At 44.8% G+C, this 27933-nt stretch overlaps 1 protein-coding gene across 1 annotated transcript in view; it reads left to right on the forward strand.

Annotated features, from left to right (window-relative positions):
• LOC120045701 (delphilin-like) overlaps positions 1-24872 on the forward strand; it is a 37350-nt gene extending 12478 nt beyond the window's left edge. The window contains exons 2-17 of the mRNA XM_038990644.1: positions 6313-6402; positions 13264-13329; positions 14021-14344; positions 15211-15362; positions 17788-18107; positions 19328-19717; positions 19775-20173; positions 20315-20402; positions 20932-21009; positions 21791-21987; positions 22702-22857; positions 23118-23204; positions 23335-23464; positions 24133-24251; positions 24529-24693; positions 24801-24872. Coding sequence (XP_038846572.1) covers positions 6313-6402; positions 13264-13329; positions 14021-14344; positions 15211-15362; positions 17788-18107; positions 19328-19717; positions 19775-20173; positions 20315-20402; positions 20932-21009; positions 21791-21987; positions 22702-22857; positions 23118-23204; positions 23335-23464; positions 24133-24251; positions 24529-24693; positions 24801-24872 — 2833 coding nt within the window. The remainder of the gene's footprint in view (positions 1-6312; positions 6403-13263; positions 13330-14020; positions 14345-15210; positions 15363-17787; positions 18108-19327; positions 19718-19774; positions 20174-20314; positions 20403-20931; positions 21010-21790; positions 21988-22701; positions 22858-23117; positions 23205-23334; positions 23465-24132; positions 24252-24528; positions 24694-24800) is intronic.
• The last annotated feature ends 3061 nt before the right edge of the window (positions 24873-27933 follow it).

The following is a 27933-nucleotide window of genomic DNA, read 5'->3' on the forward strand; positions in this document are numbered from 1 at the left end:
ACAAAGATAAATGACATAAAGAATGATAGTAAAAAGATTTGGAGCATCTTAAATTACATTTTGGGAAAATTGGCAAACTCAGCTTAATCATTCATTGAATCAGATAGCTCATTCAACACAAAACCGACTGATATTGCCAACTACTTTAATGTTTTTTTTTCATTGACAAGATTAGCAAACTTAGGCATGACATACCAGCAACAAACGCTGACACTACAGATCCAAGTATATCTGACCAAATTATGAAAGACAAGCATTGTAATTTAGAGTTCCATAAAGTGAGTGTGGAAGAGGTGAAAGAATTGTTGTTGTCTGTCAACAATGTCAAGCCACTGGGGTCTGACAACTTGAATGGAAAATTACTGAGGATAATAGTGGAAGATATTGCCACTCCTATTTGCCATATCTTCGATTTAAGCCTACTAGAAAGTGTGTGCCCTCGGGCCTGGGGGTGCGCAAAAGTCATTCCACTACCTAAGAATAGTAAAGCCCCCTTTACTGGCTCAAATAGCCAACCAATCAGCCTGTTAACAACCCCTAGTAAAGTATTTGAAAAATGGTGTTTGACCAGATACAATGCTATTTTACAGTAAAAAAAATTGACAACAGACTTTCGGCACGCTTATAGGGAAGGACATTCAACAAGCATAACACTTACACAAATGACTGATTATTGGCTGAGAGAAATTGATAATAAAAAGATAGTGGGGGCTGTTTTGGTAGACTTCAGTGCAGCTTTTGACATTATCGATCATAGTCTGCGGCTGGAAAAATGTACACTACCGGTCAAAAGTTTTAGAACACCTACTCATTCAAGGGTTTTTCTTTATTTTTACTATTTTATACGTTGTAGAATAATAGTGTAGAATAATAACCAACACTATGAAATAACACGTATGGAATCATGTAGTAACCAAAAAAGTGTTAAACAAATAAAAATAGATTTCATATTTGAGATTCTTCAAAGTAGCCACCCTTTGCCTTGATGACAGCTTTGCACACTCTTGGCATTCTCTCAACCATCTTTATGAGGTAGTCACCTGAAATGCATTTCAATTAACAGGTGTGTCTTCTTAAAAGTTAATTTGTGGAATTTCTTTCCTTCTTAATGCGTTGAGCCAATCAGTTGTGTTGTGACAAGGTAGGGGGGTATACAGAAGATTGCCCTATTTGGTAAAAGACCAAGTCCATATTATGGCAAGAACAGCTCAAATAAGCAAAAAGAAATGACAGTCCATCATTACTTTAAGACATGAAGGTCAGTCAATACGGAACATTTCAAGAACTTTGAAAGTTTCTTCAAGTGCAGTGACAAAAACCATCAAGCACTATGATGAAACTGGCTCTCATGAGGACCGCCACAGGAAAGGGAGACCCAGAGTAAGCGCAAATAAATGCTTCACAGAGTTCAAGTAACAGACACATCTCTACATCAACTGTTCAGAGGAGACTTTATGAATCAAGCCTTCATGGTCGATTGCTGCAAAGAAACCACGACTAAAGGACACCAATAACAAGAAGAGACTTGCTTAGGCCAAGAAACATGAGCAATGGACATTAGACCAGTGGAAATGTGTCCTTTTGTCACATGTTCTCCCTCTCTGGCTTCTAGGTCACCAGGCTGCTCATTATGGCACACCTGTCACCATTGTTACGCTCACCTGCGCATCATCAGACTCACCTGGACAGCATCACTTCCCTGATTACCTTCCCTATATATGTCACTCCCTTTGTTTCCTTCCCCAGGCGTTATTGTTTCTGTTTCAGTTTCATGTCTGTGCGTTGTTCGTGTTTCTTGTTTTGTATTATGTTGCGTTTATTTATTAAAACACTCACTCCCTGAACTTGCTTCCCGTCTCTCAGCGCACATCGTTACACCTTTGGTCTGGAGTCCAAATTGGAGATTTGTTGTTCCATCGCTGTGTCTTTGTGAGACGTGGTGTGGTTGAACGGATGACCTCTGCATGTGTATTTTCCACCGTAAAGCATGGAGGAGGTGGAGGAGGTGTTATGGAGGATGGAGGATGGAGGAGGTGTTATGGTGTGGGGGTGCTTTGCTGGTGACACTGTCAGTGATTTATTTAGAATTCAAGGCACACTTACCTAGCATGGCTACCACAGCATTCTGCAGCGATACGCCATCCCATCTGGTTTGGGCTTAGTGGGACTATCATTTGTTTTTCAACAGGACAATGACCCAACACACCTCCAGGCTGTGTAAGGGCTATTTTACCAAGAAGCAGAGTCATGGAGTGCTGCATCAGATGACCTGGCCTCCACAATCCACGACCTCAACCAAATTGAGATGGTTTGGGATAATTCAGACCGCAGAGTGAAGGAAAAGCAGCCAACAAGTGCTCAGCATATGTGGGAACTCCTTCAAGACTGTTGGAAAAGCATTCCAGGTGAAGCTGGTTGAGAATGCCAAGAGTGTGCAAAGCTGTCATCAAGGCAAAGGGTGGCTATTTGAAGAATCTCAAATATAAAGTAAATGTTGATTTGTTCAACACTTTTTTGGTTACTACATGATTCCATATGTTATTTCATAGTTTTGATGTCTTCACTATTATTCTACAATGTAGAAAATAGTAAAAATAAACAAAAACCCTTAAATGGGGCTCCCGAGTGGCACAGCAGTCTAAGGCACTGCATCTCAGTGCAAGAGGCGTCACTACAGTAACCTGGTTCAAATCTAGGCTGTATCACATCTGGCCATGATTGGATCACATCTGGCCATGATCGCACAATTGGCCCAGCGTCGTCCGGGTTTGGCCGGGGTAGGCCATCATTGTAAATAAGAATTTGAATAGTTAAATAAAGATTTTTTTTTAAATGTAGGTGTTCTAAAACTTTTGACCGGTAGTGTGTGTGTTATTGCTTTACATCCCCTGCTATATTGTGGATAAAGAGTTACCTGTCTAACAGAACACAGAGGGTGTTCTTTAATGAAAGCCTCTCCAACATAATCCAGGTAGAATCCGGAATTTCCCAGGGCAGCTGTCTAGGCCCCATACTTTTTCAATCTTTACTAACGACATGCCACTGCGTAAAGCTTTGAGTAAAGCCAGTGTGTCTATGTATGTGGATGACTCAACACTATACACGTCAGCTTCTACAGACTGAAATGACTGAAACACTTAACAAAGAGCTGCAGTTCGTTTCAGAATGGGTGGTAAGGAATTAGTTAGTCCTAAATATTTCTAAAACTACAAGCATTGTTTTTGGTACAAATCGTTCACTAAACCCTAAACTTCAACTAAATCTTGTAATAAATAATGTGGAAATTGAGCAAGTTGAGGTGATTAAACTGCTTGGAGTAACCCTGGATTGTAAACTGTCATGGTCAAAACATATTGCTACAACAGTAGCTAAGATGGGGAGCAGTCTGTCCATAATAAAGCACTACTCTACCTTCTTAACAGCACTATCAACAAGGCAGGTCCTACATGCCATAGTTTTGTTGCACCTGGACTACTGTTCAGTTGTGTGGTCAGGTCCCACAAAGCGGGATTTAGGAAAATTGCAATTGGCTCAGAACAGGGCAGCACGGCTGGCTCTTGGATGTACACAGAGAGATAACATTAATAATATGCATGTCAATCTCTCCTGGTTCAAAGTGGAGGGATTGACTTCATCACTACTTGCATTTGTGAGAGGTATTGATATGTTGAAAGCACGAGCTGTCTGTTAAAAACGACTAGCACACAGCTCGGACACCCATGCATACCCCACAAGACATGCCACCAGAGGTCTCTTCACAGTACTACACAGAGCAATGACTATATTTAACTCTATTCCACATCAGGTGATGCAATCAGTAAAATGTGATTTAAGAAACAGATAGAAAAACACCTGATGGAACAGCGGGGACTGTGAAGCAACACAAACATAGGCACAGACGCATGCATAAACACACATGATAACATACACACTATACACACACGTACATATGGATTTTGTGTTGTAGATATGTGGTAGTGGAGTAGGGACCTGAGGGCACACACTTACTGTGTTGTGAAATCTGTTATGCATATCTTGTAATGTTTTTAAAATTGTATAACTGCCTTAATTTTGCCAGACCCCAGGAAGAATTGCTAATGGGGATCCATAATAAATACAAATGCAAGTACATACAGTATGCTCAGCTCTAAGCCATACAGTAGCTCAGTTTATCTGCTGTAGCAGCCTGGTCTCATTGACAAGACGTAACATAGTAAATGTAAATCTTTGAAACTCAAATTAGTATGATATGTTACGTTTGGTATTGTTACATAAGACAAGCAAAAAACAAAGTACGGTGGTTGGTTAGGGTGGATGAGTTGATGTATAACACAAACGTCTAGCGCAAGTTCAAATCTCATCACAGACAACTTTAGCATTTTAGCTAATTAGCAATTTCTCAACTTCTTACTACTTTTTAGGTACTTTGCAACTAAGCATGTTAGCTAACCCTTCTCCTATCGCTAGCCCTTTTAGCTAACACTCCCTCTAACTCTAACCCTAACCTTAACCCTTTTAGCTAACCCTTCCCCTAACCTTAACCCTTTTAGCTAACCCTAACCTTAACCCTTTAACCTAACTCCTAAACTTAACACTAACCTTAACCCTAACCCTAACCTCTAGCCTAGCTAACGTTAGCCAGCTAGCTAATGTTTTGTTACAGTTTGCAAATTCGTAACATATTGTACATTTTGCAAATTCGTAACATATAATATGAATTGTAATTCATAACATATCATATGAAATGGGTGATGGACATCCACAAATGAATACATACCATACGAAACGTAACATATCATACTAAATGGAGTGTCTTGGATTTACATACAGAATTATACAAAATGCTATGACAAGGTAAAAATCTGTTGTTCTGCCCCCGAACAAGGCAGTTAATCCACTGTTCCTAGGCCGTCATTGTAAATAAGAATTTGTTCTTAACTGACTTGCCTAATTAAATAAAGGTTAAAACATATATATTTTTAAATGAGACCAGGTTGGATGTAGGGTTAACATCGTCACACCACTCCATGCCAGTTTTACAGATAGACTTTATGGTTGACTCCAGTCCATGTTTTACCAACAGCCCTCCCTACTCCTTCCCGCTGCCCATGGCCAGTGTTATTCCAAAATGCTGCTCATTAGGATATGTCCTGTGTAATCACCTTGACAGCTCATATACAGTAACAGTAAGAGACAGCCCATGGTATTAGATAGGAGATTAGCTGTGCCTCTGATTACCATAGCCTCCATCACATGTAGGACAGACAGGAACCTGCTTGTACAGTCGAGATCTCTCACTGACCTGCTGCCAGGCTCTATCAATTGGCACCTTTGGTGTTATGTGGAACTAATTGATACACTATTGTTTATGGTAAACTACCTTTCGAGGTATAAGGTTTCAAGTCAGTATGGAAAAGTGATATTCAATATTGAATTCTCTAGTGATGATAGGTTATTTGATTGATTGTTCATTGGATCATCCACATCACGTTTTCAGTATTCAGCTCCTCTTCAGTGCTGTTTCTTGGGTTATGGTATTGATGTATAGAAAGTACTAATGCTAGATGGGGAGAGAGGTTAGATATCTGTTTTCTTCACCTTTTCTAACTCTCCAGTCTCTTATATCCAGTGCTTTGCAGTGCTGAGCCTACCCTCTTACTCTGTGCCTCTTATTACCGTTATTATTATTATTACTCTAAAACCCCATTAGAATTTTTCTCATCTGTCCCCATATCACATAACAAGCATAAAGATGATCAAATAATGGATTTTACCGGTTTCCTCTCTGCTTCTTGTTCTGCTTTATGGACCTCTGTTTATATCTTACCATGTTGCCTTGAGTAGTTTCCATGGCAACTGTGATATCTCCATCCCAGTCGTTGATGGTTCTTTCTGGGAGCCAGAGAACAGAGACATCTCTGTCTGAGCTAGAAATTATACCTGTTATGTGGTATTCCAACTGGACACACTAGCTACTTTTCTATTTACTCCTTCACATTCTTTTATTGTTTTATATTTGGTTGCATTCACGTTACATAAGACACAGAATGATGTGGGCATAATAATATGAATTGATTGCTAGTTACTGTGGAGAACACTATTCAAAACGTCCAGTGGTACTTCATAAATACAGTTGAAAGCTGCTGACAGCCCATTGATTAAACATCATTACACAACAGTGGTAGTAATGTAGTTCCTGAATATTACAACTACATTGCTACAACCATATCTTCTACTACTACAACAATTGATACAAATATCTGTCAGAAAGGAATAAAGACTTTGTTTCCTCAGCCTCCGTGCTCCCCCCAGGACAGTGAGGGTTTACAGAGGGAAGAAGAGTTTTGGGTTCACCCTGAGAGGCCATGCCCCTGTCTGCATTGACTCTGTCATCCCAGGTAAGTGATGACGCATTGCTGATTACACTTCTCTGTGTACTGTGTTGTATAACACTGTATTGTCCTGGAGGAAGTGGGAAGAGAGCCTGTGACGCGACTTCCTCTTTTGGACGTTAACAAGGTGACACGCCATCTTAACTCCTCCTCCACATTTACTGGATTGGTTGAACAGTGCAGAAGAGAACTTCTCAACACTTTTTTTCTTCTTGTCAAGACCAGTATGTAGGGAATCTAGTTTCAGACCAGTATGTAGGGGATCTAGTTTCAGACCAGTATGTAGGGAATCTAGTTTCAGACCAGTATGTAGGGGATCTAGTTTCAGGCCAGTATGTAGGGGATCTAGTTTCAGACCAGTATGTAGGGGATCTAGTTTCAGACCAGTATGTAGGGGATCTAGTTTCAGGCCAGTATGTAGGGGATCTAGTTTCAGACCAGTATGTAGGGGATCTAGTTTCAGACCAGTGTGTAGGGGATCTAGTTTCAGACCAGTATGCAGGGGATCTAGTTTCAGGCCAGTATGTAGGGGATCTAGTTTCAGACCAGTGTGTAGGGGATCTAGTTTCAGACCAGTATGTAGGGGATCTAGTTTCAGGCATTTATTTTACGCCTGCTATGTTAGGTTATTCTTTTGTGATTGTTTTTTGAAGGGGCCGCCTGAGGCGATAAGGGGAGTTTAAGGGATTCTAAAAGAGATTGAGATGAGGATGAATACATGGATTGATGTGGATGTTGCTGTGATGGAGAGATGTTCTGCCGTAATTTTACATGCAGAGGTCAGGTTGTACCAGAGTGTTATAATAGGGGGTTTACCGGATGCTCCTCTTTGTCGGAGCTGAAGAGGGGGGAGGAGTGAGTGTGTGTGTGTGGGGATGACGCCGTTCACCCACTCCAGATCTGAGCAGAGGACAGAAGTAAGTTACTCACTGACTCAGTGGGCTAGGCCTTATGAGGACTGCTGCTGTGGGTGGGTGAGATGAGATCGGGATGTACAGGCAGGCGTCCACACAGGCATCCATAAGAACCCACTGTCTCATGTCAGAGAGCCTGCGTGGCCCTGTGGTACAGTACACCTACCAAACATGGATAATATTATGCTTCATTGGTTTCCAAAGGGCTACCAGCATAACCCAATACATCAGACAAAAGATGGTAAATAAAAACAACAGCAGTCAAATACCACATACTGATTTGATTAATGGTGCTAATATAAATGTTATGTTTTGCATATCATTATGGGTTATGTGTCTTCTAGCTGACTCTCATTCCCCTGTCTCTCTTACTCTCATTCCCCTGTCTCTCTGACTCTCATACCCCTGTCTCTCTGACTCATCCCCCTGTCTCTCTTACTCTCATTCCCCTGTCTCTCTGACTCTCATTCCCCTGTCTCTCTGACTCATCCCCCTGTCTCTCTTACTCTCATTCCCCTGTCTCTCTGACTCTCATTCCCCTGTCTCTCTGACTCATCCCCCTGTCTCTCTTACTCTCATTCCCCTGTCTCTCTGACTCTCATACCCCTGTCTCTCTGACTCGTCCCCCTGTCTCTCTTACTCTCATTCCCCTGTCTCTCTGACTCTCATTCCCCTGTCTCTCTGACTCATCCCCCTGTCTCTCTTACTCTCATTCCCCTGTCTCTCTGACTCTCATACCCCTGTCTCTCTGACTCATCCCCCTGTCTCTCTGACTCTCATCCCCCTGTCTCTCTGACTCTCATACCCCTGTCTCTCTGACTCATCCCCCTGTCTCTCTGACTCTCATTCCCCTGTCTCTCTGACTCTCATCCCCCTGTCTCTCTGACTCTCATTCCCCTGTCTCTCTGACTCTCATTCCCCTGTATCTCTGACTCTCATTCCCCTGTCTCTCTGACTCTCATTCCCCTGTATCTCTGACTCTCATCCCCTGTATCTCTGACTCTCATCCCCCTGTATCTCTGACTCTCATTCCCCTGTCTCTCTGACTCTCATCCCCATGTCTCTCTGACTCATCCCCCTGTCTCTCTGACTCTCATTCCCCTGTATCTCTGACTCTCATTCCCCTGTCTCTCTGACTCTCATCCCCCTGTCTCTCTGACTCTCATCCCCCTGTCTCTCTGACTCTCATTCCACTGTATCTCTGACTCTCATTCCCCTGTTTCTCTGACTCTCATCCCCCTGTCTCTCTGGCTCTCATCCCCCTGTCTCTCTGACTCTCATCCCCCTGTCTCTCTGACTCTCATCCCCCTGTCTCTCTGACTCTCATCCCCCTGTATCTCTGACTCTCATTCCCCTGTTTCTCTGACTCTCTTCCCCCTGTCTCTCTGGCTCTCATCCCCCTGTCTCTCTGACTCTCATCCCCCTGTATCTCTGACTCTCATTCCCCTGTATCTCTGACTCTCATTCCCCTGTATCTCTGACTCTCATTCCCCTGTCTCTCTGACTCTCATTCCCCTGTCTCTCTGACTCTCATTCCCCTGTCTCTCTGACTCTCATCCCCCTGTATCTCTGACTCTCATTCCCCTGTCTCTCTGACTCTCATTCCCCTGTCTCGCTGACTCTCATTCCCCTGTCTCTCTGACTCTCATTCCTCTGTCTCTCTGACTCTCATTCCCCTGTCTCGCTGACTCTCATTCCCCTGACTCTCTGACTCTCATTCCCCTGTATCTCTGACTCTCATTCCCCTGTCTCTCTGACTCTCATTCCCCTGTATCTCTGACTCTCATTTCCCTGTCTCTCTGACTCTCATTCCCCTGTCTCTCTGACTCTCATTCCCCTGTCTCGCTGACTCTCATCCCCCTGTATCTCTGACTCTCATTCCCCTGTATCTCTGACTCTCATTCCCCTGTCTCTCTGACTCTCATTCCCCTGTATCTCTGACTCTCATTCCCCTGTCTCTCTGACTCTCATTCCCCTGTATCTCTGACTCTCATTCCCCTGTCTCGCTGACTCTCATCCCCCTGTATCTCTGACTCTCATTCCCCTGTATCTCTGACTCTCATTCCCCTGTCTCTCTGACTCTCATTCCCCTGTATCTCTGACTCTCATTCCCCTGTCTCTCTGACTCTCATTCCCCTGTCTCTCTGACTCTCAATCCCCTGTCTCTCTGACTCTCATTCCCCTGTATCTCTGACTCTCATTCCCCTGTCTCTCTGACTCTCATTCCCCTGTCTCTCTGACTCTCATTCCCCTGTGTCTCTGACTCTCATTCCCCTGTCTCTCTGACTCTCATTCCCCTGTGTCTCTGACTCTCATTCCCCTGTCTCTCTGACTCTCATTCCCCTGTGTCTCTGACTCTCATTCCCCTGTATCTCTGACTCTCATTCCCCTGTGTCTCTGACTCTCATTCCCCTGTCTCTCTGACTCTCATTCCCCTGTGTCTCTGACTCTCATACCCCTGTATCTCTGACTCTCATTCCCCTGTCTCTCTGACTCTCATTCCCCTGTATCTCTGACTCTCATTCCCCTGTCTCTCTGACTCTCATTCCCCTGTATCTCTGACTCTCATTCCCCTGTCTCTCTGACTCTCATTCCCCTGTATCTCTGACTCTCATTCCCCTGTCTCTCTGACTCTCATTCCCCTGTCTCTCTGACTCTCATTCCCCTGTGTCTCTGACTCTCATTCCCCTGTATCTCTGACTCTCATTCCCCTGTATCTCTGACTCTCATTCCCCTGTCTCTCTGACTCTCATTCCCCTGTATCTCTGACTCTCATTCCCCTGTCTCGCTGACTCTCATCCTCCTGTATCTCTGACTCTCATTCCCCTGTATCTCTGACTCTCATTCCCCTGTATCTCTGACTCTCATTCCCCTGTATCTCTGACTCTCATTCCCCTGTCTCTCTGACTCTCATTCCCCTGTATCTCTGACTCTCATTCCCCTGTATCTCTGACTCTCATTCCCCTGTCTCTCTGACTCTCATCCCCCTGTATCTCTGACTCTCATTCCCCTGTATCTCTGACTCTCATTCCCCTGTATCTCTGACTCTCATTCCCCTGTATCTCTGACTCTCATTCCCCTGTCTCTCTGACTCTCATTCCCCTGTCTCGCTGACTCTCATCCCCCTGTCTCTCTGACTCTCATTCCCCTGTATCTCTGACTCTCATCCCCCTGTCTCTCTGACTCTCATTCCCCTGTATCTCTGACTCTCATTCCCCTGTATCTCTGACTCTCATTCCCCTGTCTCGCTGACTCTCATCCCCCTGTCTCTCTGACTCTCATTCCCCTGTATCTCTGACTCTCATCCCCCTGTATCTCTGACTCTCATTCCCCTGTCTCTCTGACTCTCATTCCCCTGTCTCTCTGACTCTCATTCCCCTGTCTCGCTGACTCTCATCCCCCTGTATCTCTGACTCTCATTCCCCTGTATCTCTGACTCTCATTCCCCTGTCTCTCTGACTCTCATTCCCCTGTATCTCTGACTCTCATTCCCCTGTCTCTCTGACTCTCATTCCCCTGTATCTCTGACTCTCATTCCCCTGTCTCGCTGACTCTCATCCCCCTGTATCTCTGACTCTCATTCCCCTGTATCTCTGACTCTCATTCCCCTGTCTCTCTGACTCTCATTCCCCTGTATCTCTGACTCTCATTCCCCTGTCTCTCTGACACTCATTCCCCTGTCTCTCTGACTCTCAATCCCCTGTCTCTCTGACTCTCATTCCCCTGTATCTCTGACTCTCATTCCCCTGTCTCTCTGACTCTCATTCCCCTGTCTCTCTGACTCTCATTCCCCTGTGTCTCTGACTCTCATTCCCCTGTCTCTCTGACTCTCATTCCCCTGTGTCTCTGACTCTCATTCCCCTGTCTCTCTGACTCTCATTCCCCTGTGTCTCTGACTCTCATTCCCCTGTATCTCTGACTCTCATTCCCCTGTGTCTCTGACTCTCATTCCCCTGTCTCTCTGACTCTCATTCCCCTGTGTGTCTGACTCTCATTCCCCTGTATCTCTGACTCTCATTCCCCTGTCTCTTTGACTCTCATTCCCCTGTATCTCTGACTCTCATTCCCCTGTCTCTCTGACTCTCATTCCCCTGTATCTCTGACTCTCATTCCCCTGTCTCTCTGACTCTCATTCCCCTGTATCTCTGACTCTCATTCCCCTGTCTCTCTGACTCTCATTCCCCTGTCTCTCTGACTCTCATTCCCCTGTGTCTCTGACTCTCATTCCCCTGTATCTCTGACTCTCATTCCCCTGTATCTCTGACTCTCATTCCCCTGTCTCTCTGACTCTCATTCCCCTGTATCTCTGACTCTCATTCCCCTGTCTCGCTGACTCTCATCCTCCTGTATCTCTGACTCTCATTCCCCTGTATCTCTGACTCTCATTCCCCTGTATCTCTGACTCTCATTCCCCTGTATCTCTGACTCTCATTCCCCTGTCTCTCTGACTCTCATTCCCCTGTATCTCTGACTCTCATTCCCCTGTATCTCTGACTCTCATTCCCCTGTCTCTCTGACTCTCATCCCCCTGTATCTCTGACTCTCATTCCCCTGTATCTCTGACTCTCATTCCCCTGTATCTCTGACTCTCATTCCCCTGTATCTCTGACTCTCATTCCCCTGTCTCTCTGACTCTCATTCCCCTGTGTCTCTGACTCTCATTCCCCTGTCTCTCTGACTCTCATTCCCCTGTCTCTCTGACTCTCATTCCCCTGTATCTCTGACTCTCATTCCCCTGTCTCTCTGACTCTCATTCCCCTGTATCTCTGACTCTCATTCCCCTGTATCTCTGACTCTCATTCCCCTGTATCTCTGACTCTCATTCCCCTGTCTCGCTGACTCTCATTCCCCTGTCTCTCTGACTCTCATTCCCCTGTATCTCTGACTCTCATTCCCCTGTCTCTCTGACTCTCATTCCCCTGTCTCTCTGACTCTCATTCCCCTGTGTCTCTGACTCTCATTCCCCTGTCTCTCTGACTCTCATTCCCCTGTCTCTCTGACTCTCATTCCCCTGTATCTCTGACTCTCATTCCCCTGTCTCTCTGACTCTCATTCCCCTGTATCTCTGACTCTCATTCCCCTGTCTCTCTGACTCTCATTCCCCTGTCTCTCTGACTCTCATTCCCCTGTATCTCTGACTCTCATTCCCCTGTCTCTCTGACTCTCATCCCCCTGTATCTCTGACTCTCATTCCCCTGTCTCTCTGACTCTCATTCCCCTGTCTCTCTGACTCTCATTCCCCTGTATCTCTGACTCTCATTCCCCTGTCTCGCTGACTCTCATACTCTCATTCCCCTGTATCTCTGACTCTCATCCCCCTGTATCTCTGACTCTCATTCCCCTGTATCTCTGACTCTCATTCCCCTGTATCTCTGACTCTCATTCCCCTGTCTCGCTGACTCTCATCCCCCTGTCTCTCTGACTCTCATTCCCCTGTATCTCTGACTCTCATCCCCCTGTCTCTCTGACTCTCATTCCCCTGTATCTCTGACTCTCATTCCCCTGTATCTCTGACTCTCATTCCCCTGTCTCGCTGACTCTCATCCCCCTGTCTCTCTGACTCTCATTCCCCTGTATCTCTGACTCTCATCCCCCTGTATCTCTGACTCTCATTCCCCTGTCTCTCTGACTCTCATTCCCCTGTATCTCTGACTCTCATTCCCCTGTCTCGCTGACTCTCATCCCCCTGTCTCTCTGACTCTCATTCCCCTGTATCTCTGACTCTCATCCCCCTGTCTCTCTGACTCTCATTCCCCTGTATCTCTGACTCTCATCCCCCTGTATCTCTGACTCTCATCCCCCTGTCTCTCTGACTCTCATTCCCCTGTCTCTCTGGCTCTCATCCCCCTGTCTCTCTGGCTCTCATCCCCCTGTCTCTCTGGCTCTCATCCCCCTGTCTCTCTGACTCTCATTCCCCTGTCTCTCTGACTCTCATTCCCCTGTGTCTCTTCAGACAGCCCCGCTGAAGACTGTGGTCTCAAACCAGGCGACCGCATCCTTTTCCTCAATGGATTGGACATGAGGTACATAAACCTGTTATAACTTTACCTTAAGATGCACACAGGACAGTGAGTCAACATAATGAGTTTCAGATTTTAATGTCACATGCACAAGTACAGTGAAATGCCTTCCTTGCATTAACCCTAACAATGCAGTAATCAATAACAATGTAATACTAAAAATAACAAAGTAGAACAAAAATAACCAAGATATAAAAATAAGAAATAAGAAGAACACGATAAAGTAAGGAAGTAAGTATACTATATAAAGGGTCAGTTCCAGTACCATATGTACAATGTGCAGGGATACTGCAGTGATAGAGGTAGATATGTATAGGGGTAAGGTGACTAGGAATCAGGATATATGGTAAGTGGACTGGTGTGTGTCTGTGCTCACACATATGCATGACTGTAGGAAGTCCTTTCACTCCCTTTAATGTACGTATTATACCATTTTATTCTGAACATGAAGTGTAGGAGTGAACACAGCCTGGGTGGAATCATCGCCCATAGCACAATATCACCCACAGTATCAACCCGCAATTACTTCATTATACCACCCTAGTAACCACGTAAACTAGGGTTTACATGGTGAGTAGTAGAGCGCACTACTGAATTCTGTAGTTAGTAACTCTCTATACCTTTCTGTAGGAGCTGGTCCTATGACAACATCATTGCCGATTGTAGTAGTGAAAGTGACTGTGTGTGTCTTCAGAAACTGTTCCCATGAGAAGGTGGTGTCCATGCTGCAGGGCAGTGGGGCCATGCCCACCCTGGTGGTGGAAGACGGACCCTCTGGTTACTCCCACTCTGACCAGAGTGACCAGGAAGACTCTCCCACAGGCTTGGCCCCTGCCGTGGCCCCCAGGTCCCGCTCCCGCTCCCCGGTCCCCCTCAGCTCCCTGCAGTGGGTGGCTGAGATCCTACCCCCCAGCATCAGGGTCCATGGTCGCACCTTTAGCCAGCAGCTGGATCATCTCCTGACGGTGCAGGAGAGATACACCATCTGCAAGGCCCTGGAGACCTTCTTCCAACAGAGGTGGGGGGGGGGGGGGGGGGGGGTATGTTTTGGAGGATGGAAAAGGAGTGAGAGAGAGAAAGAGAGAGAGAGAGGGAGAGAGAGAGGCCTTTTATCTCTCCAAATGACAGGAAGGATGATATATTTGTTTGAAATGCGTCAAACATCAAGGGTAAATATTACATTGATTTGATGTTTACCTACCCTAGAGGGGAATTACAGACATTTCTTTACATAATCTGACATTTCCCTAACAAATAACACACCTACCCTTTAATAATACGCTTTAATCCTAATATGGTTCATTACATCTCATTACATGCACTACATGTAAATGATATAATTCTATACATTATATAATGGTAAACTTGTCTAATCTCAAGCAATACATGTTATTTTACAGAGTACAGAATCAAAGAGTCACCAAGACAAATTCCCTATCAACATTACTGAATAGCAATAAACCTTTTCGAAAGTATGATTTTCTTTTCATACTTTTATTTTAGCATGTTTGAGAAAGTAAACTCGCACACCTTAACATGCTACCAGGTGCATGGAGAAAAAACGTTTTCTTAATAAGAAAAATAACTCCAGCACACTGGTAGGAGTTGAGTTGTACCTCATGGAATGACTTGCACCTCCCTGTAAAATACCCTTATGAAACGTTGGTTAAAAGATCCATTCAGTTATTGGAAGCATCAAGATTACCGGTGTGCTTCAGTTTTTCTTCTTTTTATTTTAGCATGTTTTAAAATACTTTTATTTTAGCATGTTTTAAAATACTTTTATTTTAGCAACAAAAAAGACAGATTTTGAGATGTTCAGAAGATATGAGATGTTCAGAAGTGTCTAAAATGGCAGCTCTGCCCTTTTATATAAATGTTCAGGAACGTGGACACCCTGATTGTTGATGTGTTCCCGGTGTTGGACACTCCAGCCAAGCAGGTGATCTGGCAGTTCATCTACCAGCTGTTGACCTACGAGGAGCAGGAACACTGTCAGAGCAAGATTTCACGCTTCCTTGGCTTTAAGACCGCAGGTGGGTCAGCTAGCCATTAGCCACATCTCTCTGCCTGCTTGGAATGGGTCTGTTGTGGGTGAGTGAGTTGAGTTAGAGGTGGGGTCTTGGACTGGTTATGCTCAATGGTTTAGATTTGCATAATTGTTTCTCTTCTCTTCCAAAGTGGGTGATTGCTGTTCATCTTGAGAAACAAGGCTAAGACAGCTACATATTACCATGACAAGAACTGACGACTAGAGGATATGTTTATTGTTCAGTGGGTGTTTGGGATATTCTGAGATGTTTCCTTTTGTTATTCTAATTCATTATAATTCTTCTCTCCCTTTCTGTGTGTGTGTGTGTGTGTGTGTGTGTGTGTGTGTGTGTGTGTGTGTGTGTGCGTGCGTGCGTGCGTGCGTGCGTGCGTGCGTGCGTGCGTGCGTGCGTGCGCAGCGGCAACAGAGCCAGAGCCAGGTGCAGGACAGGAGCACCACAGGAGGAGCAGCTCAGTGCGTGTGTCAGGCACCTCCCACAGAGGCACCGTACGGGAGAGGAGCTCTGATGACTGCATCATCAGAACACACCTGGGAATGGGTACTAAAGTGATCAGCTAAAAAACTATTTGTCCTTATCCTTGATTGGAAGGGTTTCCTCTCAACCAGTCACTCCTGGACTGAGGGTTCACCTGCTGCTGTTAACAGAGAGCATACACTGACTATACAGAACATTAGGAACACCTGCTTTTTCTATGACATAGACTGGCCAGGTGAATCTAGGTGAAGGCTATGATCCCTTATTGATGTCGCAATCAGTGTAGATGAAGGGGAGGAGACAGGTTAAAGAAGGATTTTTAAGCCTTGAGACAATTGAGACATGGATTGTGTATGTGTGCCATTCAGAGGTGAATGGGCAAGACAAAATATTTAAGTGCCTTTGAATGAGGTATGGTAGTAGGTGCCGGGCGCACCGGTTTGTGTCAAGAACTGCAACGCTGCTGGGGTTTTCACGTTCAACAGTTTCCCGTGTGTATCAAGAATGGCCCACCACCCAAAGGACATCCAGTCAACTTGACACGACTGTGGGAAGCATTGGAGTCAACATGGGCTTTCAACACCTTGTATAGTCCATACCCAAATGAATTGAGGCTGCTCTGAGGGCAAAGGGGGGGGGGGGGGGGGGGGGGGCGGCGCAACTCAATATTAGGAAGGTGTCCCTAATGTTTGGTATACCCAGTGTATATCCAAGCCTAGTATTACATTAAGCCCATCTATACTCTCATAGGGCCAAATCTTAACTTGAGAAATGTATACAGTAACTTGGAATTTAGCACAAACTACACATTGACGCCTATGGGAGATTTGTGCAGAAATTCAAGTTACGGGGTGTAGCGTACAGTAGATCTCAAGTTAGGATCCAGACCACAGTTATCAGACTGGACTACAGTCTCTGTTGCTTCTCCATGCTGTTAACTACATTCTGATGCTTCCTGCTGTCTCCCCTCCTCTCTGGGCCTGAGAGGAGGAGGATGATCATGAATGCTTGTCCCTGTCCTTCATGTGGACGCAGGGATTCATGTGGCTGCAGCAGGGAGTGGGAGTGGGACACCCGGAGAGAGACAGTGTGGAGATGGCACCTCCTTCCCAGAGTCCCCTGACCTGAATCACGTGGGTATAAAACTGCAACACAATGCTCAGCCATATAGAGCCAGCAGTGCTAATCATGTGTGTTCGCCAATCACACATGATTTATAAAGATGCTTTTACCAGTGCATTTGGAAACACTTTATCTGGACGTCTGCTCATGAACAGTCTGAAAACATTAGTATATAGTTATGTTAACGTTTTAAGCAAGACAAATATGAGGCATGTTGTTTAGGATTTTTACTCAAGGTAAATAATGCTTAACAAACTATCTAGTTATGATTCATAAAGTGTTTATAAGCAGACCTTGTGATAAAGAGTTCCTAGTGCTTTGTGCTAATGGCCTGCTCACACCTACGACCCCTAGATGTCAGGAGTGTACACGGAACTGGAGAGTGTGTACACAGGGAAGAGTGCTGTGAAGGCCATGCAGCAGAATCACAGTCGCTGCTCTCCACTGACCCAGCCTGACCGAGAGGAGCTGGGACAGACTGACGCCTATGGCCAGTCTCCAGCTCGCTCCTCTCTCAGTCAAGGTAGCACAGGTAACACAGACACACACACACACACACACACACACACAAACTGTTGACACGGCAACCACTTGAATCTAATGGTCAGTCAATTGTAAAGGTTACAAAAACATTGTCATAAATGTTGTCATTCATACTCACTTCAAGGATGACAAATAAGATAATTTAAGATGGAACCCGATTCGTTTAAAGAGACTTATTTAGTCACAAAGTTTAAAGAGACTTATTTAGTCACAAAGTCCTCTGTTAGACATCTTTGAAATAATGGAGTGTTTCTTTTCTCCTCCCCAGGGAACCGTAAATCAGGTCTGTCTCTGACATGGAAGGAACCTCTACCCGACCCTCTGTATGAGTTCTACCACGGGGGAACCATCCCCTCTCCGGGCAGCGCTGACTCCAACCCCTATGTGAGCCTGGAGAGCCCGCCTCCATCCCCCCAGAACTCTGACGACCCCACCAGCCCCCTGTCCAGACGCAGGAAGCTTTTCACCTTCTCTAGACCCCCCCGGAGCAGGGACACTGACAAGTTCCTGGACGCTCTGAGCGAACAGCTGGGACACCGTGTCACTCTGGTGGAAGACTTCCTCCCTGGAGAGAATGACTATGAGGAGGTGAGAGACAGAGACAGTACATGAAGAGATAGTCACTATGAGGAGGTGAGAGACGGAGACAGTATATGAAGAGATAGTCACTATGAGGAGGTGAGAGACGGAGACAGTATATGAAGAGATAGGCACTATGAGAAGGTGAGAGATGGAGACAGTATATGAAGGGATAGGCACTATGAGGAGGAGAGCGACGGAGACAGTACATGAAGAGATAGTCACTATGAGGAGGTGAGAGATGGAGACAGTATATGAAGAGATAGGCACTATAAGGAGGTGAGAGAGCCACTGTGGACCCAAACACAAAAAAAAGCTGGAAAAAAATACATATTGGACAGAACACACGGGTTATTGTGACACAGCCAGTTGGGTCACTTAGTTGGGTTGTTGATGCTGGGTTATTGAGCTATGACCCACCAGGTCAGATCTGAAGACTAGAGGTGTAGCTTAGTAGGGGCGAGGCTTTCAAATAGTTATTCCGGTTCATGTTGTGTTGTACAGTATTGTCATCACATGTTAAGGTTGAGCACTGAGACTTTTGTAGCTTTTATGAGGCTTACTCAAGAGAATGATATGCCTATAAACATATCCCAATGTAGGGAGAGTTACCACTTTGTTATAATATTTAAATAATAATGTTTTTACATTATATTAAAATATCTAATTAGCAAAGTTATTGAAGGAACATTTTAATTTGCAGTGTACAAACTTAACATGATGAACAGGAAAAACATTTACTATCACGGGTGGCTAAGAATACCTATCTGCAAGCCACGCCACCAATAGGCCACACCTACTGAAAATAACATGATCACCCAAATATGACCCAACATGTGTTCTGTCCACTATTTACCCAGCACTGGGTTGTTTTTAACCCAGCATTTTTTTAAGTGTACCAGATCAAATTCATTGAGTGCAGAAACAGTCATGTCCAACAAGTTATTCAATTATCTACAGTACAGTATAAGAAATCTGATGTTTACTAACATGATACAGACGGTACAGTAACTGTAGTTGTTATTGCGTGAACAGATATTTATGGGGATGGTTTCCATGGTTTCTGAAGAAAAGCAGTGCATATGAATAGGAAATGATTACATGCATTATCGTTGTACAATGAAGGTTGATTATAAGGTGTGTCTGAAGAATGGTTACAAGATGTAAATCAGATGACATGGTGTGTCTGATTAGAAGGTGTGAGACTGATGATTATCTGCTGTGTCCAGATGAGTTTCCAGGATGAGCAGGAGGTGAGCTACCTCCCCCGTCAGCTGAGCAGTGCCAGCAGTGAGGACATCAGCAGCAACGATGAGGCCACCTCCCTCACCTACTCCTCCGGGTCAGAACACAACCCCATCCCCCCACCCCCGCAGAGCGCCCCGCCACCCCCGCCCTTACCCACCCCCTTACCCCCGCCACCCTTCGGCTTCTCCGACCCCCTCCCCATTACCCCTGTCCTCTCCCACTTCTCCCCAGAACACATCCCCCGGGCGCGCATGTCCTTCCAGCCGCAGCACCCCATCATCCCCCCTCCCCCGCCTCCTCCACGGGCCTTCACGTACAACAGGCCGTCCCTACACAAGGTGCTGCCGACCAGAGATGAGCTACAGGGCTGTGTCCACCACCAGGCTACTCAGATGACTCTCCCCCTGGGCCCTCGCTACTCTCCCCAGCCTTCTCGCCCCAGGAACCTGCCCCGCCAGGCCAGCCAGCCTCAGCCCCTGACCCAGCCCATCCTGTGTCCCCAGCCCTCCCCTCAACCCAACAGGCAAAGCCAGCTCACCCTCCAGAGGCACCACCAGCTTCACCACCAGCCCTACCAGCCCCAGCTGAGCCACAGCCTGCCTCCTCAAGCCCCTCACCTGTCCCAGCCCCAGAGTCACCCTCCCCAGCCCCCTCACTCACAGACCTATGAGACCCCCATCTCAGTGTCAGAACTCCAGAAACACAAGGTCCCCCCACCACCCCCTCCACCACTGCCGCCCCCCTGCGACCCGCCTCCGCTGCCCAATTCCAGTCCCTGTGCTGGGGACACCAACTACATGAGTGTGAAGAGACTGCGCTGGGAGCAGGTGGAGAACTCTGAGGGAACCATCTGGGGACAGGCATGTGTCGAGTCTATTGTACTAACCCTGAACCTGGAATCAGTACTGTTTGTTGTTGTTGTTGTGTTAAGAAATGTATTGACAGGTGAGCTACTTTGTCTGCTTTAGCTTGGAGAGGACCCCGACTATGACAAACTGAGTGACATGGTGAAATATCTCGATCTAGAGATGCACTTTGGTACCCAACGGAGTTCCAGTAAGTTTTTATTCTGATCTCTTCATCAAACATCTCATCTCATAGTCATATCATATCATGTATTCATATCACTGTTTCTGTTGATAACATTTTTAAATATTGTCCTTATACCCTCATAGTCAGATTGTGTATTTATTTGATCTTTATTTAACAGGGAGTCCCATTGAGACCAAGGTCTCTTTTGCCAGGGAACACTGCATATACTGTATAATGATTTGGTTTCATAGCTGTGGAAGAGTACATTGCTTTCATTAATTCAACATAACTTGTTTTGTGTTTCATGGTGTCAGTGTATTGCTGATTTTCCATGTTGTTCTTATGCCTTCACAGCTCACCAAGTTGTCCCATGGAGTCTACTAAGCGCATCTATTCACCTGCTCATCAAATGCATTCTCCATAAAGCACCACCTACCATCCCCTCTCTTCTCTCATTACCCATCCACCTTTAGTGCCTGTTAGTGTTTCCAACCCTGGTGCCTGGAGAGCAGCATCCTTACACTGTGATTAAATGTGTCAGTCTCTCTTCCAGAGCCAGCCTTCCTGCCCGAGAGCTTTAAAAAGAAAGACGTGGTGGAGATTCTGTCTCATAAGAAAGCCTACAACGCCTGTGAGTATGACCCTGGCCTTGGTCCCCAGGGATCTGAACTATGACCCTGGCCTTGGTCCCCAGGGATCTGAACCCTGACCGTGGCCTTGGTCCCCAGGGATCTGAACCATGACCCTGGCCTTGGTCCCCAGGGATCTGAACCCTAACCGTGGCCTTGGTCCCCAGGGATCTGAACTATGACCCTGGCCTTGGTCCCTAGGGATCTGAACTATGACTCTGGCCTTGGTCCCCAGGGATCTGAAACATGACCCTGGCCTTGGCCCCCAGGAACCTTTATCTCAATTATCTGAACAGACCCTCTAGGGCCAGGTGGCTCTGAGATTCAAACACAGGTTCTCTGATTTCTACAGAAACATGTTGTTGTTGTTTATCAATGAAGGTCTGTTTTTATTGTATATGACTGTTTTGTGTGGACCCCAGAAAGAGTATCAGTTGCTAATGTAACAGCTAATGGGGTCCAAATAAACAATTATAAACTGGGTGGTTCAAGCCCTGAATGCTGATTGTCTGACAGCTGTGGTATATCATACCCGTATACCACGGTATGACAAAACATTTATTTTACTGCTCTAATTACGTTGGTAACCAGTTTATAATAGAGATTAGGCACCTCTGGGGTTTGTTGTATATGACCAATTGACCAATAGACCTCCACGTTGCGTTGTGTCTAAGAACAGCCCTTAGCCGTGGTATATTGGCCATATACAACACCCCCTCAGGCCTTATTGCTTAAATAAACCTCCTCTCCTCCATCCCTTTATTCCACGCCTCCTCTCCCCAGCCATCCTGATCGCCCACCTGAAGCTGTCTCCAGGTGAGCTGCGCCAGGTGCTGATGACTATGAGCACAGACAGACTGGAGCCGGCCCACATCAAGCAGCTGCTGCTCTACGCCCCCGATGACCAGGAAGTCAAACAGTACCAATGCTTCGACCAGAACTCCGCCAAACTCAGCGACCCTGACCAGTTTGTCCTGCAGGTAACTGAGACACTGTTGTGTCAATGTTTCCCAAATGGTTGGTCGGAACCACATATTGGCCCAGCCAGTCCCTCTAGGCCAGGGATCATCAACTAGATTCAGCCGCAGACCGATTTGGTTGGGGGGCCGGAACATAATTACAAATAATTTGTAGACTGCAAATTAACCGCAAGAAGCCCAAACAGATATATTTGTCTAAAACATGATCATTTCAAACCTTGCTTACATTTATATACGATCACGTGTCCCTCTATTATGGGTGGGAATACTTTGGGAACAGAGTTCCAGAAAACCAAATAAAACCAGTTGGGGATCCTGGTCTAGACTGAGGCTAGAATGTTTAAAAAAATACATTTCAGTATTTTACTGAATACTATACACTCTTAGAAAAAAGGTTTCCAAACGGGTTCTTCGGCTATCCCCATAGGAGAACCATTTTGGTTCCATATAGAACCATTTTCCGTTCCAGGTAGAACCCTTTTAGGTTCCATGTAGAACCCTCTGTGGAAAGAATTCTACATAGAACCCAAAAGGGTTATACCTGGAACCAAAAATGGTTCTTCAAAGGGTTCTCCTATGGGGACAGCCGAACCCTTTTAGGTTCTAGATAGCACCTTTTTTTCTAAGAGTGTAGTACTAGTTTACTACAGTAACATGTTACTTTACTACCAATAGTAACAGTATTTTTCGAGTTCATAATCTGTGTGTGCCCAGATGCTGATGGTCCCTGAGTATAAGACTCGTCTGCGGAGCCTCCATTTTAAGACAACCCTGCAGGAGAAGACAGAGGAGATGAAGGCTGGATACGAATGGATCTACAGGGCCTCGGTAGAACTCAGGAGCAGCAAGAAACTGGCCAAGATCCTCGAGGTAATACAACTACTGTAACTCGCACTCCCTGAGAGTGGAATACACTAGCTTAATGGTTGAGAAATGGCAAACAGCTCTCTTGTCTATTTCATATTATTTATGTGTCTCTGCTGTCATAATCTAAGGTTATTAAAGAAGATGCATTGTGTGTAAAATCATATAGGATAAGGCAATAAGATACAGACTCAGAGGTATGCATAATGTGGTGATCGCGTTGTGTTACCGGTAAACTGTTTCTAAACCTCTGTTTCTGTCTACAGTTTGTGCTGGCAATGGGGAATTACCTGAACAATGGTCAACCCAAGACAAACAAAACCACTGGCTTTAAGATCAACTTTCTCACTGAGGTATGAATGGATGTTCATTCTCTAACTGATTATGCTTTAGCCCCATTTGTCTTTTTGGGATTTGTGTTGTCTTTGCCTTGGAGTTGACCTCTTTCTAATGCCAAATTCTATCTCACCTTCCTTCTTACAGCTCAGCACCACTAAAACGGTGGATGGTAAATCCACCTTCCTCCACATTCTTGCCAAATCGCTATGCCAACACTTCCCAGAACTGTTGAACTTTGCCAGGGACCTCACAACCGTGCCACTCGCAGCTAAAGGTACAGTAAGACAACACCAGACAATGCTCTTTACATGGCTCTGTCCGTCAGCAGGACTCTGAGGTTCACTAGCAGAATGCATTAGTTCCATTTAGTACATTACAATATGTACTACAAGTCATGTCCTTATCAGTTTCCTGATAATCAGTTTCCTGATAGTTACTTTTCAATATTCAGCTATGCCTTACAGCAGTTATCTCATAAGACTGAAATACTACAACATTTATAATGAATGGCATTGGCATTTGACACTATGCATTGGATTCGTCTCATACAAATCAAATCAAACTTTATTTACCACATGCGCCAAATACAACAAGTGTAGACTTTACCGTGAAATGCTTACTTACAAGCCCTTAACCAACAGTGCAGTTCAAGAAGAAGAACATGTTTACCAAGTAGGCTATAATAAAAAGTAACACAATAAGAATAACAATAACTAGGCTATATACAGGGGGCACCGGTACCGATTCAGTGTGCAGGGGTACAGGCTAGTTGAGGTAATCTATACATGTAGGTGGGGACGAAGTGACTATGCATAGGTAACAAACAAACAGCGAGTAGCAGCAGTGTACAAGGGGGGGAGGGTCAATGTAAATTGTTCGGTGTAGCTGTGTACAGATTGTACAAGTCATACTGCATGGTTTTCTATTGAACTTTCTCTGCAGTGAATCAGCGTATCCTGACAGCTGAGCTGGCTGACCTTCACTCCACCATCCAGGACATCAGGACAGCCTGTCAGAAGATCCCTGCCACGGCCGAGGATCACTTCGCTGCCGTCATGAGTGTATCCTTCTATCAACAACAAAGCCCTTCACATGATTTCACGCGAACAGTAACACACTGTAGTAGTAATTACACTGTAATAGTCTGCATGTTGGGAAAGTGATAGTAAGTAAGCATTTCACAGTAAAGTCTACACCTGTTGTATTCAGTGTAATGGGCAAATAAAATGTGATTTAATTTAATTACACCATTGGTCAGTATGTTACTAGTCAGAATGTGTCACTGTGCTTCGAATGGTCTGACAGTTGACAGTTTGACCCTTGACCCTGAAGATAAAGGGCTTCCTGGAGAACAGTCACCCAGTGGTTCAGTCTCTGGACTCTCTGCAGCTGAGAGCCATGGACGAGTTCACTAAGGTGGCCTCGTACTTCGGAGAGGACAGCAAGGCCACCTCCACTGAGGCCTTCTTCGCCATTTTTGCTGAGTTTACTTCCAAGTTTGAGGTGAGCCAGTAGCCATAGTGATGCCCTTGACAGGTCTCTGACCGAACAATTTGACAGCATTCAAATGCGTCTGTGACTCAAGTACGATGATTGGTTCTGTTTTCCAGAGAGCACTGAATGAGACCCAGGCCACTGAGAACCCCTGCAGCCCCAGAGTGCCCTCTCCCCTGGCCTGGTAGAATAAGACCCAGGCCACTGAGAACCCCTGCAGCCCCAGAGCAGAGTGCCCTCTCCCCTGGCCTGGTAGAGACTGGATAGCTCCTCTGCTCTCCTCAACCAAAGTGCCAAGACAACACAAAGAAACAGTCACAGCTACTGGGACACAAACAACATGATCTTCAACACTGCGGAATGCCGTAGGGCCAGGAGTTCTTCCTGACCATGTGATCTCACCAAAAGAACTCTCAGCCAAAGGGTCCAGAGTTTTTCCTGGGAAGGTCAAGTAGCTCTATATGTTCAGATAACATGAGTATATATTTTATATTGGATTGTATTAAATTGAAATTATAATGAAATTGTAAAGATAAAGCATAGATGTACAGGTAACTGCCAAAATAAATGAAACACCAACATAAAGTGTTTTAATAGGGCGTTGGGCCACCACGAGCCAGAACAGCTTCAATGCACCTTGGCTTAAATTCTACAAGTTGTTATAACTATATTTGAGGGATGCTACACCATTCTTCCATGAGACATTCCATCTTTTGGTGTTTTGTTGACGGTTGTGGAAAACACTGTCTCAGGTGCTGCTCCAGAATCTCCCATAAGTGTTCAATTGGGTTGAGATCTGGTGACTGACAGTGACACATACACACACAGACACACACACACACACACTTTAGCCATGGTAGCCGTAATAATGGGCAACTGGGCATTTTTATACATGACCCTAAGCATCATGGGATGTTAATTGCTTAATTAACTCAGGAACCACACCTGTGTGGAAGCACCTGTTATCAGTATACTTTGTATCCCTCATTTCCTCAAGTGTTTCCTTTATTTTTGGTAGTTGCCTATATATGTAAATGACCATGACATTTTAGATGGCTGATAGTCAAGACATATATGAATTTTATCTAGAGCTGAGCGCTATTTTTACAGATGGACTTGATCTGCAAAGTGTCCTACAACAGAAACACATAATCACTGCCTCGTAGATTGTGATGATAGAATGCTGTATAAACTTACCTAGAAGCATTACATTGGCATGACAAATGTACTGTGAATTGTTATTACAACATTTAGAAGCTTTCTGGTGCCAATGTAATTGCAGTCATCCTAACATTTGGCATTTCAAAACTTGCTCTGGGCAGGGGAAACAAAAATAATACCACTCTCCTAAGTGTTTTAAAAGTGTTTTACAGTATGAAGAGCATACATGAAATACGAGGGTTAACCCACTGGGGCTAATATATGAATAGCTGCTAACTGAAAGACATCAATCCATTTTAGCATTGAGTGGTCCAGGCGGCTCTTGCGGTCACTGTGGTTGTTACTGATGAACCGTCCATTCCACTGCCATAACTTTCACCTGTATCAACAGTCTTGTTTTAGAACAAATATTCACTGTTTGCTAGTGTGTATTTAAAGCTGTTTTTAATGTATTTATTGTGTTTCTACTTTCCCTCCATAATTCCTTTTCACATATACATTTCGTCAGAGCTGCCATCATGAAAATACAAACATATTTATTTACAAACCTGTTGTACCAGGCTTGCAATTTGTCATCATGTTAAAAAAGACACGGCTACATATTTAAATCTTGCCACAAGTGCAGTACAGTTTTATGACAAGCATTTGCATGTTGCTATCTATAGGTGTTGTTTTGTGTTAAATTGATTGTACATCTGGATTTGTTTACTTTTATTGTATTCTCACAAGTTGGGTCTAAAATGTAGACCTATTATAACTCTAGATCAATTTAAGTTTGTTAATGTATTTAAATGTTCATTTTGTATAGCTTAAGTGTGTTTTGTCTATGTTTTCATTGATATTAATGGGGTACTTTGTATAGTTCAAAAAGTATTTACTTTTTATGTTGGCCATGTGGTTGCTTCTGGATCAGTTGTACTTGTTTTGGATCTATAAAAATACATAAATGCTTGACAAATAAACTGCCTGATACCCACGAGCTTCTTTTGAGCCAAAGACGATCATGGACTGGACCAAATTAAGTGAAGTTTGTCGCGTGGTGGTGCAATTGCCATAGTAACGGAAAATGGCAGTACATCCTTTGCCATCATCTCTACCTGGCAGCGTCAATCCGTATTTCAACGCCTACAAAAACTCGCTTTTTGCCGATGTCGAAAAACAGAAAACAACCTGCAAAGTAAGGCTGAAGACTTGAAGAAATTATTATGTGATAGAAGTTTCCAAACAGGACGCGCGATGGCGCGCTAACGTACAAATTTGGGTTCATGATCAGCATCCCTTCAATGAATGAAGGTTTTTAGCAGTGAGCGCGTCTAAAATCAGCTTGTTTCTGTCTTGCGTTTGTAGAAACGTTTTATCCACAGGCTGGTGTATGTAGCGACGAGAAAGCTAAACGCTGACGATAAACAGAGTGCAATTGCAGGTAAAAAAAAAAGTGAAATCTTAGCCAGAATATATTTCGAGAGAATGAGTTACTCACTGTCGTGATTGTCTTCATTCCAGAATACTATGAGCAATTTTTGTCGAAATTCCAGAAAAACACACAGACTGAGAAAGTCACTGGCATACTGCTATTATATCCCAAAAGTATCATTCATTTGATGGAGGTATGTGGAGAATTAACAATTTTACCTTGCTTACAAGTGTTGGTGTATCATCTATAATAGCCTATTGCTATTTGTATTATTAAAATAATTTATTTGGTTTTAGTCCTCTTCAGAAGTTCTCCACATGATTCTGGAAGATCTGAATGACATGGAGAAAAGCCCAAAGTAAGATTTCCTCTGACTCCTGCCCATTGGAGACATATGGTCCTTGTTATGCTCTGATATCTGACTGGATGTTTTTTGCCCAGCTGCCCACTGAAGGAGGTGCGTATCCTGGTGGTGTCTCATTGTGTTCTGAGACGTATGTTCCCGTTGTGGGGCTACCGCTTCGTGACGCTGCCCCTCAGCCTCCAGGACCCCAACCCACAGACCCAGCCCGTGGAGACCCTAGTCCCAGACAGCCTGGCCATGATCTACAAGATGTGTGTGTGTCTACTCAAACGCAGGGTAAAGGAGATGCTTAACACTGTTGGTGGTGAAT

The sequence above is a fragment of the Salvelinus namaycush genome, chromosome 4 (genome assembly GCF_016432855.1).
Source record: "Salvelinus namaycush isolate Seneca chromosome 4, SaNama_1.0, whole genome shotgun sequence".
In the NCBI taxonomy this organism is placed as follows: domain Eukaryota; kingdom Metazoa; phylum Chordata; class Actinopteri; order Salmoniformes; family Salmonidae; genus Salvelinus; species Salvelinus namaycush.